This window comes from Tupaia chinensis, unplaced genomic scaffold, assembly GCF_000334495.1.
Source record: "Tupaia chinensis unplaced genomic scaffold, TupChi_1.0 Scaffold145257_1, whole genome shotgun sequence".
Lineage (NCBI taxonomy): Eukaryota > Metazoa > Chordata > Mammalia > Scandentia > Tupaiidae > Tupaia > Tupaia belangeri.
The window spans coordinates 1871778-1882472 of record NW_006205117.1 but is presented as its reverse complement, the minus strand read 5'-3'; the positions used below and the strand labels follow the sequence as shown (position 1 = coordinate 1882472).

General features: G+C 35.6%; 1 protein-coding gene across 5 annotated transcripts in view; it reads right to left on the bottom strand.

The window, feature by feature from the left end:
• EMC2 (ER membrane protein complex subunit 2) overlaps positions 1-10695 on the bottom strand; it is a 111884-nt gene that overhangs the window by 69002 nt on the left and 32187 nt on the right. For 4 of the 5 annotated variants that reach the window (XR_003547783.1, XM_006167924.3, XM_027768048.1 and 1 more), the window contains exons 10-11: positions 8791-8895; positions 2479-2566 (exon numbers count right to left, since the gene is read on the bottom strand). Coding sequence is in view for 4 of the 5 variants with exons in the window: in XM_006167924.3 (XP_006167986.1) it covers positions 2480-2566; positions 8791-8895 (192 nt within the window). In the remaining variant the exon portion in view is untranslated. Of the gene's footprint in view, positions 1-1960; positions 2567-8790; positions 8896-10695 lie in introns of those variants that run through there. The other variant, XM_027768049.1, reaches the window with a different exon arrangement.

Below are 10695 nucleotides of genomic sequence, written 5' to 3'. Positions count from 1 at the left end.
GGGCACGTGCGCTCGCCAGATAGACAGAGACAGAGAGACAGAAAGCAAGAAATCACCCCCCGGGGGGATGGCCATGCTGCAATCCCTTCTCCATTCTACTCTCGGGATCTTGGTCACACACGCACACACACCCGTGAGTTTTAAGCCACTGGGTCCAGGATGTGAACCACTGTTGACTACGTGGGAGTCCAGCAACATAGCCATTATGCTAACTGCTGGTCACGAAAATGTAATTTCTCATTTCATATGCAGAAAGAGTGCATTCTCTAACAGGATTAGTGGAGAATTATCTTTATATGGGAAGAGTTATTTTACAGAAGACTGTTAGTCAGCCTCTCATTACTCATGGTAGAATAAAATGAAAAAGAATATCATGCAGAATAATATACTAGCATTAAGAATTATTCAAAAGATTCAAAGACGCTGCTATTGACAATTTTCTTCCCAAACCATTCCAGATTGTTAATTCCTTCACAATACCCACTTGGCCAGATCCAACAGTAGTGAGTTTAAAGAACTACCTATATATTGTTAAAAAAAAAAATTTAATTTAAATATAATGTATATGTAAATTACAAACTAATGCTAAGTAAGTATTTGCCCTGAATGAACAATTGCCTATGTTAAAAACTGATTTCTGTCTAAATAATGTTTTAACTTTTTTTTTTTTTGGAGATTTTCGCTGTAGGGCGCGTGAGCTCGCCAGACAGAGACAGACAGAGAGACAGAAAGCGAGAAATCACCCCCCAGGGGGGATGGTCACGCCGCAATCCCTTCTCCTCTGTTCTCCTCTCGGGATCTTGGGCACGCACACACACGCGCCCAGCGTGAGTTTTAAGTCACCGGGTCTGGGACATGAACCGCGGTCGACTATGTGGGAGTCCAGTAACATAGCCATTACGCTAACTGCTGGTTCCCAATAGTGTTTTAACTTTTGAAGTCCTTTCTGTTCTATTGAGACATGCAAAATATTGTTGAAGATAGCATAATGATTGTTTTTGAAAAAAGAAAAATAAATTCTAATTATCACTAATGAGGTGACAGGATGTAAGAACTCTAATCATTTTGTTTCTAGACATGGTTTAAATTTTCTCATTTTCCCCCAAAACTAAAAATAATTCAGTCGTTGTAGCTCCTGTAATACCTATTTCCCATGATCCTTAAATATTCTTGTATGTAATTTAAGTCAAAAGGTTCAGGTCCAGCAAGTGGCATGGTAGTTAAGGAGCCTGATCCTACATGGCTGACTCTGCAGTTTAAGTCTTGGACCTGGAGACTTGAAAAGCATGCTGGGTACATGTGCATGTGCATGTGTGCCAAAATCTCAAAAGGAGAATGGAGGAGAAGGGATTGTGGCATGGTCATCTCCCTGGGGTTGATTTCTCACTTTCCCTCTCTCTCTTGCTTTCTCTTTGGCAAATGTCCTATAATTTAAAAAAGAAAAAAACAGAATCAATAAATACAGCTTGTGCAAAGGTTATATTCAAGGGGACCAGCAGTTAGCGTAATGGCTATGTCGCTGGACTCCCATGTAGCCAACCGTGGTTCGCGACCCGGACCCAGTGGCTTGGAACTCATGACGGGTGTGTGTGCGTGCGTGCCCAAGATCCCGAGAGGAGAATGGAGGAGAAGGGACTGCGGCGTGACCATCCCCCCTGGGGGGTGATTTCTCGCTTTCTGTCTCTGTCTCTGTCTGGCGAGCGCACGCACCCTATAGCGAAAACCTCTCAAAAAAAAAAGAAAAAAAGAAAAAGAAAAAGGTTATATTCAAGTGTTACAGCACACATTAACCTTAAGGCATCTTGTAGGTCAAAATCTCAATTATGAACTATGTTAAAACAAAAACTTCACAAAGAGATATTGCTGATTTTTGGAGAATGAAGTATTTTAAACAAGATTTATCAGATCATCATTATAGCAGATAAAATAATTCAAATAGCCTACTAGATCCAGAGCAAAATCCAACCAGACACTATACACAAAGTGTGTACTTTGCTTCTGTTGGCTATGTATGCTATGGATTTCCTATTACCAGTGGGAAGGAGTTAACCAGAAACTGAGTTCTAAAACAATATATGCACTAAGATTATAATAAAAAGTTAGAATCTTCATATACAAGTTTAATAATTCATTGTGGTTTATTTAACAAGGTTATTTCTATATCAGATTGTGGTTTAAAAGCAGTTATTTTCTTATATGTATAATACATATATATATCTATAAACACACACACATTAATATGATATGAAGGGATTGATATACAATCAGTAAGTCTTTTAAATCTCTTTTCTATGGATTTCCCATATTTTCTTGCTTAGCAATAAAAGGCATTTTTAGGTTTATATAAACATATTCTTTACAACCACCTTCTTAACAGAAATTAGAATACAAATAGCACTGGGCATTTGGTAAATAAGTCACAGACCAGTAAGTTCAACTGTGCAATTGTGAACTCTAATATCAAAAAGGTTTTGAAACCTTAAGACTGGGTGATCTGCAATGTTTCCAACATGTCTTCAACTGCCTTAAGAGAGTATATGGTTTCCTTCTTACTTCGACCTGCAAACTAATTTAAAAAAAAATTCAATTAGGTTCAATACCACTGGTATGTTCAAAATCACAATCTTACCTTTACATCATCATTGAAACCTAAAATTTTATCATAATACAAAATCAAATACATTTTTTATTCTAGTAAGAGCAAAATTATGGTTTCAAATACATTTTCATTAAAGGTTTTATCTTCTTTTTCATTGTTTTAACATTTTATTGCATACTTGGCCAATTTAAGTGTTTAGCTAGTATGGTAGCTTGTAACATCATAGACTTAATTAAAAACTATCATCTTTAGGCTGGCCCTGTGGTCTAGTGTTTAAGGAAGCTAAATCCCACATGGATGACTTTTAATCCTGGCCCTAGCAGCTTGAAAACACACTGGGTACATGTGCATACATGCACACCCAAATACTGAATAAGGAAGAAATGGAGAAGAAGGGATTGTGGTGTAGTCATAACCCGTTGAGAGAGGCTCTCTCTCTTTCTCTGTCTGTCTCTGCACAGTACACTTATCCTCTGGTAATTTTAAAAAAAGAAAATACTATCATATTCAAATCTAAAACATATATGAAAATAGTATAATTTAAAAATGAAATCTGGCTTATAATTATATTCATATTCATAAGAATATGAATAATTTCAATATATCTGGCATCCAAACAGACTTTTCACAATTTGAAACAAAAGTACAATATAAGTGATATGTTGTACTTTTTATTAAACGTTTTAAAGTTACAAGTAATCTCTAAAATTAAACTAGTCATAATTTCTTCCCCATTTCTCAGATTTTTTAGTTGACTAAATGGTATCATGCTTCTGCAGCAAAGAGCTGTCAAGTAAAATTCCATGCTAGATGCTAACATAATGTAAGCATGCTTTAAAATATGCATTTCTAGTTTATTAAATGTTATTTATTTTTAAAAGAATTAGTTATTTAATTCCATTTGTTGTTATTATTTTTTTAATTTGACCAGACAGAGAGAAAGGGAAAGAAAGCAAGCAATCCACTAAGTATGGGATTTGAACTGTAGCTGGCCATGTGGGAATTCAGCACCTTTAATCACCACACCACCTGCCAGCCACTGTTACTTACTTTATAAAACTAAACTAGGGTTGTCTTTTACAACGAAAACAAAATGTAATGAATCAAGTACTACCTTTATATATTTGAAAACAAATTAATGGCATATTGAATTCAAGATAGTACACATTATCACTGGAGGAAACACGGTTGAATACCTCATGCTGATTTTAAAATGAGTTTCTTAATTAAACGGACAAGTCCTATTATCTATCAGTCTGCTTTCACATAACACATTTACTAGATGAGTGTTCCTTTTAAGGGTAGAGAAATGTTTATTTTATCTATATTGTTTCCCTCTGGTAAAAGTATTGATGAACATGAAGTATAAGCACCATCTAGTATTTTGAAGTTAACATGTAACCACTCAATGTGTTTGCAAGTGACTGATGATTCCTTCAAACAGCAATCCTGTCTTAAGTACTTAGTACTTGATTTACGATGTTTCTTCTCTTTTGCAATGAACATAATTTGGCAAACTTCTCATGACCTGTCCAGAAAGATTAAGTGATCAAGTACAGGTAACACTATAGAAGCAACAGGCTTCAAAAACTGGTAACCTGCCCCTGACCTCTGGTTACAGAGTACCATTATGATTTGCCTGCTTCCTAAACCATTAGCTTCTGTAGTTGAATCTTGATTTGATAAAGTAAATAAATGGAGTATCTAGGGGAAATAACAGGAAAAAAGACAAGTTTCTAATAAAAGTCAGGATCACCTATCTTTCCTAAGACATCACTAATTTAAAGAATTTAAATGTTAAAAATATAAGTCATGATTACAAAGTATAGCAACCTCAGAATCACATTTAAAATTGTTTTCCTAACTTCCCTTAGTAAGTAAAGGATGTGGAGCACGCTTATTACTTCCATTATCCAGATGATAAATTCATTTTCACAAAGATTTACCAAGAACAGACAGCCTTTTCTTTTATCACTGCTTATCCAACATAAACAGGAATGATCCTAATCAGATACTTAAAGGCCTACTTTTGAGAAAAAGCTTTGATGGTTTGAAGGAGGGGTATAAAACAGGACACTATAAAGTAACATTTACTATCATTTTTTAAATAGTAAGGTAAAAATGAAAAGAGACTTTGTAGATTTAAAGTCATAATATGTATTTTAAAATATAACCTTTTTTCTTGGTTTGGACTTAAACATAATAAAAATAGTTAAGTGTGATTTTTAAAAATAAGCTAATTAAAAGGAAAACCACGCAATATAGTGTCAACATTACTGATAACCAGTGCAATTTGGAATAACACAAAATAACATTTCATCAAAACAAAAAGAAAGTTAGAAATACAAATATATCACTTTAAATTTTTACTAACATGTAATTATTCTGTCTATTCCAGAATTACAATGGCAATTTAACTAATTAAGTTGTAATCACATTTTTTTCTCAAATCATGATTTAATTTAGTATTTCCTTAAAGGACAGTAACAGAATAACTTCTGCAACCATAAATAATATATGGATTATTTACAGACAAATTTAACAGTGTACCAAAGAAGCACTTATCTGGAAAATTGTGAGTAGATTTACATTCAAGTTTTTCATGAGCACTAATCAAAAATGCCTGCCTCTACTGAACATGCTAAACCAATTACCTCATTGAAGAGCAAGTAGTAGCCACATTCTGTCTCATTATTAAGGGTAAACTAAGAAAAGCAGTTGTTAAAGCCTCATGTTCTCTAGCGTTATAAATATCTAGAAGAAATTACAATAGCAATATTTATTATGTATTTTATACTGGTTCATATGCCTAGATATGGGTCATGAAGTATCAACTAGATATCAGATATTTATCCAGTTATGAGGCTTTCAATCTTTGGAATCTATTTTTTTCATATTATTTACCAGTTCTGTATTTTTGCTTTGATACAGTTAAAGTTTGCTTAAGTAAACTTCCATAATTCTGTTGGATTTGTAAGAAAATGTAACAGAAAAAACATGAAAATGACCACATAACCCAGACAATATGGATATATCATTTATGATCTCTTAAGTATTGTATTCAACTAGCTTCCATGAAATGAGACTCATGATGGAATACAGAGATGGAAAGAAACACTGGATACCTACGTGGACAAAAATGATCCTTACTTCACATCATACATAAAATCAAGTTTTAAGTTGACTGTGGATTTAAATGTAAAAAACAGAAATTCTGAAGACAAGAGCTTATCTTTATAGAGGAACAAAATTCTTTTTTTTTTCTTTTTTTGGACAGGTTTTTGCTATAGAGCATGTGCGCTTGCCAGACAGACAGAGAGAGACAGAGAGACAGAAAGCGAAAAATCACCCCCCAGGGGGATGGTCACGCCGCAATCCCTTCTCCTCTGTTCTCCTCTCAGGATCTTGGGCACGCACGCACACGCGCCCGGTGTGAGTTTTAAACCACCAGGTCCGGGACTCAAACTAGCCATTACGCTAACTGCTGGTCCCAGGAGCAAAATTCTTAATAGAAAATGCACAAGCAATAAAGGAAATAATTGATAAATGTGAATATATTTTATTTCAGAACGGCTGTGCATCAAAATCATGTAAGAGCAAAATTTAGGAAGGAGTTAGAGACACGTGCTACACATACAACCAAAAAAGGTTCATTACCAGGAAAAAAAAAGTCATATAAATCAATTAAAAATTACAGATTTCATGAAAGAGATATCCAAATAGCTAATACATATATGAAAGTGTTCAACCTTACTTATCATTAGGGATCTGCAAAATAAAGTATGAAATACAACCACGTATCACCAGATTGGCTATAACTACACAGAGATGGGCAGAGTCAAGTACTGATGAAGATGTGGAACTGTAAGAACTCTCAAGCACTGCTGGTGGGAATAAAAAACTAACCTTCAATTCTTAAGTATTACCTCCTTTAAGACAGGCCAGGAGAACTACCTCATTTAAACATGGAGAACAAGAAAAAAATATATAAGCTAACTCCAAAATATTATTATAGACCAAAAAAAAAAGAAAAAAAAAAAACACCAGAAAATGGAAGAAATGAATTGTAAGGAAAATGAATAATAACAGGAGGTGGGGAAAAAAAAATGACATACTTTTTTTTTGGAAAAGTTTTTGCTATAGGGCATGTGCACTTTTAAGAAAGACAGAGACAGACAGAGAGACAGAACGTCTGTCATCCCCAGGGGGGATGGCCACTCTGCAATCCCTTCTCCTCCATTCTCTTCTCGGGATCTTAGGCATGCATGCACCCGCAGCGGGCATGAGTTTAAGCCACTGGGTCTGGGACTCGAACCTAGGCTGGCGTCCAGCGACATAGCCATTATGCCAACTGCTGGTTCCAAAATATGACATACTTTTAAGTGGAGCTCTAAGAGACAACTTAAAAGAAACAAAATAAGTATTTATGATCATAATTATAAAAGCACTTTTCTCTCAAGCCAGCTGGTGACATAGTGGTAAAGGCGGCTGGATCCCACACTGGCCAACTAGGTGGTTTGAGTCCCAGACTCAGCAACTTGAAAAACATGCTAGGCATTTGTGTATGTGTGCATGTCCCAAATCCCAAGAATAGAGAAGAGATTGTGACATGGCCACCTTCTCACCAAGGAGTGCTTTCTTTTTCTTTCTCTGTTTCTCTACAGTAGGTGGCTATGCCCTATAGCAAAAAAAAAAAAAATTTATTTTGAAAAAGCACATTTCTCACATTCAAGACTGAATCCACATACTAAACAGGTATACTGTGCAGTTCAGAAAATTAACCTAAGAATAATTAATAAAATATATATAGTAATGCTACTGGATTCTAAAATTAAGTAAAGAAAAATTCCTTTGGTAACCAAAGAATAAATCACTTAGGAAAGAAAATCAGGATGGCATCAAACTTCTTGACAGCAACATTTTATCCTTAAAAAAAAAAAAAAAAAAAAAAAATCGAATGGGCTGGCTCTCTGGCAAGAGAAGATGGGTCACACATAGTGACTGTGGTTCAAATCCCAGCCCATTCAGCCAGACACATGGGCACACATGTGAAGAAGGGCATCACACTGTGAACAGACCAGACCCTTTGGAGGTTACTCATCCCTCTCTTTTTCTATGTGGTATATACATACTCCATCACAAATAAATTTAAAAAGAAAACAAAAAATAATAGATCAATATGTTTAACATACATATACTTAAGTAAATGTATGCCAAAGGGTATATAAACAATCAAATTGTTCTTTAAATATAAAGGCTATGGACATATTTAAAAACATGCAAGAAATAAGAAAATATGCTTTCCATGAAAAAAATTTCCTGAAAAATCTCCTACGGACGAGGCAGTAGATAGCATGGTGATTAAGGTGCTATACTCCCACATGGTCAACTGCAGTTTGAGTCCTGGACCCGGCAGTTTGAAAAACATGCTGGGCACATGTGCACATGTGCCACAAATCCCAGGAGGATGGAAATGGAAGACAAGGGACTGCAGCATGGCAATCACACCAGGGCAGGGGTGGGTGGTGATTTCTCATGACTCTCTCTCTCTCCTCTAGCAAGTATATGCATCCTAAGTCAAAACCTTAAAAAGAGAGGGGAAAAAAAAAAAAAAAACGCCTCCTAGGGATGAGTTTCAGAAAACTAACAAATAAGCAGAGAAATTTCAGTATGAGATCTCAACTATAAGCACAGCACACCAACTCTGTAATATAATCTGGCTAGTTTATTTTTAGGTTTTCGAACTTCCTTCTCTTTTATTTCCTGAGATACCTCTGACTTAAAATACAGTCACATACTCAACCTGCTTCTAAGATATATCATGCAATTAGTTTATCCTTCCTGGCTTTATATAATTACTTTATATTTGCTAAATGCAGAACCAGTGAAATTTCCAGATGGTAGGTATAATTATGGGAGCACAATACTTAAAAGATTCCTTTGTGTGGGGGGGGGACTACACTAAAACTTCAAATTAATTATACACAATTACAACACATTTGATAAAAGCCCAAAGACATAAAAGTCCAGTGACAGCTATCTGCTTTGTAGTTTATAGAAACAAGAATAACTAAGAAATATTGGGTCATTCGAAAACTCAGGACTTACTTTTCTATGCAAAAATGTATCATGACTTTTCCTACGGCCTATACAATAACAGACCTACATGATAACAAAATTATCACACTAACCTGATAAGCTCTGTTTATTTGACTAGCTGCCCAACTAGCATATTTCATGTTGTCCTTTTTCGTTTTTGCACTTGCTTTCGGATTAGAAGCAATATGACTTGCTGACTAAAAACAAAAAAAGACACATCAGAAACAAGTTTCTTCTTTTCTAGTCAAGATGATAAAAAACGTTAGGGTCATAATTGAAATGGGTAACAGCAAAGAGTTTTCAAAAATTATACTGAAATGGCTTTTAAAAATAAAAACGAAGTTGAATAAAATCAAGGTTTAAAAGTGAAAACACATGTAAAAATACAGTAGGATCTACAGTAATGGGGAAGAAAAAGAGTATTTCAAGTAAATGTAAAATTATTTAAATATGTATCTACCATAACTCAAAAAGGTAACATTTTTTTACCACATAAATTAAATAAGGAAGCCATGGAAGAGCACTTCATAAATCAAAAACCACTTTACTATTATACGGGATATAACTTATCAGCTTTTCAATGTCAGAATTATAGAATAATAACAGAAGAAAGAACCTTAAAAATAATTTAGTCAAACTTGTTACATTAACAGATGAAAAAAAAATAAGCACAAAAGGTATGATTTGACCAAAACAAGTTAAAGGAAACCTTGAAATAAAGAAGATCCTTATCTCTATCCCATTTCTCTTTTCACTATACCAAGAGTTATTAAACTATGCTCCATAGAACCAGTTAGCTGCTAAAATTTGATCCACCCTCTTTTTTTCTAAAAATGTATTTAGCGGACCAGCAGATGGCATAATGGTTACATCACTGGACTCCCACGTAGTCAACTACAGTTCAAGTCCTGGATCCAGTGGCTTAAAACTCAAGCGTGGGAACCAGCAGTTAGCATAATGGCTATGTCGCTGGACTCCCACGTAGTCGACCGCAGTTCGCGTCCCCAACCCAGTGGCTTAAAACTCATGCCGGGCGCGTGTGCGTGCGTGCCCAAGATCCTGAGAGGAGAATAGAGGAGAAGGGATTGCAGCGTGACCATCTCCCCTGGGGGGTGATTTCTCGCTTTCTGTCTCTATGTCTTTCTCTGTCTGGCGAGCACACATGCCCTATAGCGAAAACCTCTCCAAAAAAAAATACAAACAAACAAAAAAAAAACAACTCAGGCTAGGCATGTGTGTATGCATGCCCAAGATCCCAAGAGAATGGAGAAGGGATTGTGGCGGTGATTATTTGCTTTCTGTCTCTGGCAAGTGCACGTACCCTATAGCAAAAATCTCTCTTAAAAAAATATGTATTTAGGGGCTGGAAGATGGCATGATGGTCAAGGTACTAGACTCCCACATGGTTGACTACAATTTGAGCTCCAGACCCGGTGGTTTGAAAGATCAGCAGGCACGTGTGTGTTGAGTGCCCAAAATCCAGAGAGGAGAAGGGAATCCAACTTGGCCATAACTTCTGGGGGGGTGGGGGTGATTTCTCATGTTCCCTCTTTCTATCTCTCTCCAGTAAGCTCACACTCTCTATGGCAAAAACCTAAAAAAATTAAATTAAAAAGAAAGGATTTAAATGAGATTAATCTGGACTCTAGGAAAGAACCTGTACACCCAAAAGTCACAGGCTAACTTTTCAATGTAATTTGTATTTCTGAGGAAAGGAAGTCAAAAATTGTTTCCTATTCTTAAATGTAACTTCTCCTTAAAAGGATCTGTCCATGTGATTCAAACAAAAGGTAATCCTTTAATACCTCGTCTTTGCTACAGGTTATTTCATCTGTCTCTCTCTGCCAGTGAGGAATATATACCAAAATCTTATTTTCATCTCTGAATTTCTTTAAAATCACCTTTTTTGGCATGATTTCAGTAAATGCAGTGGTTAAGAAATGGCTGGGGTAGAATCCTAGCTTAATCACATAGGAGCTCCATGTCCATTTTTAGAC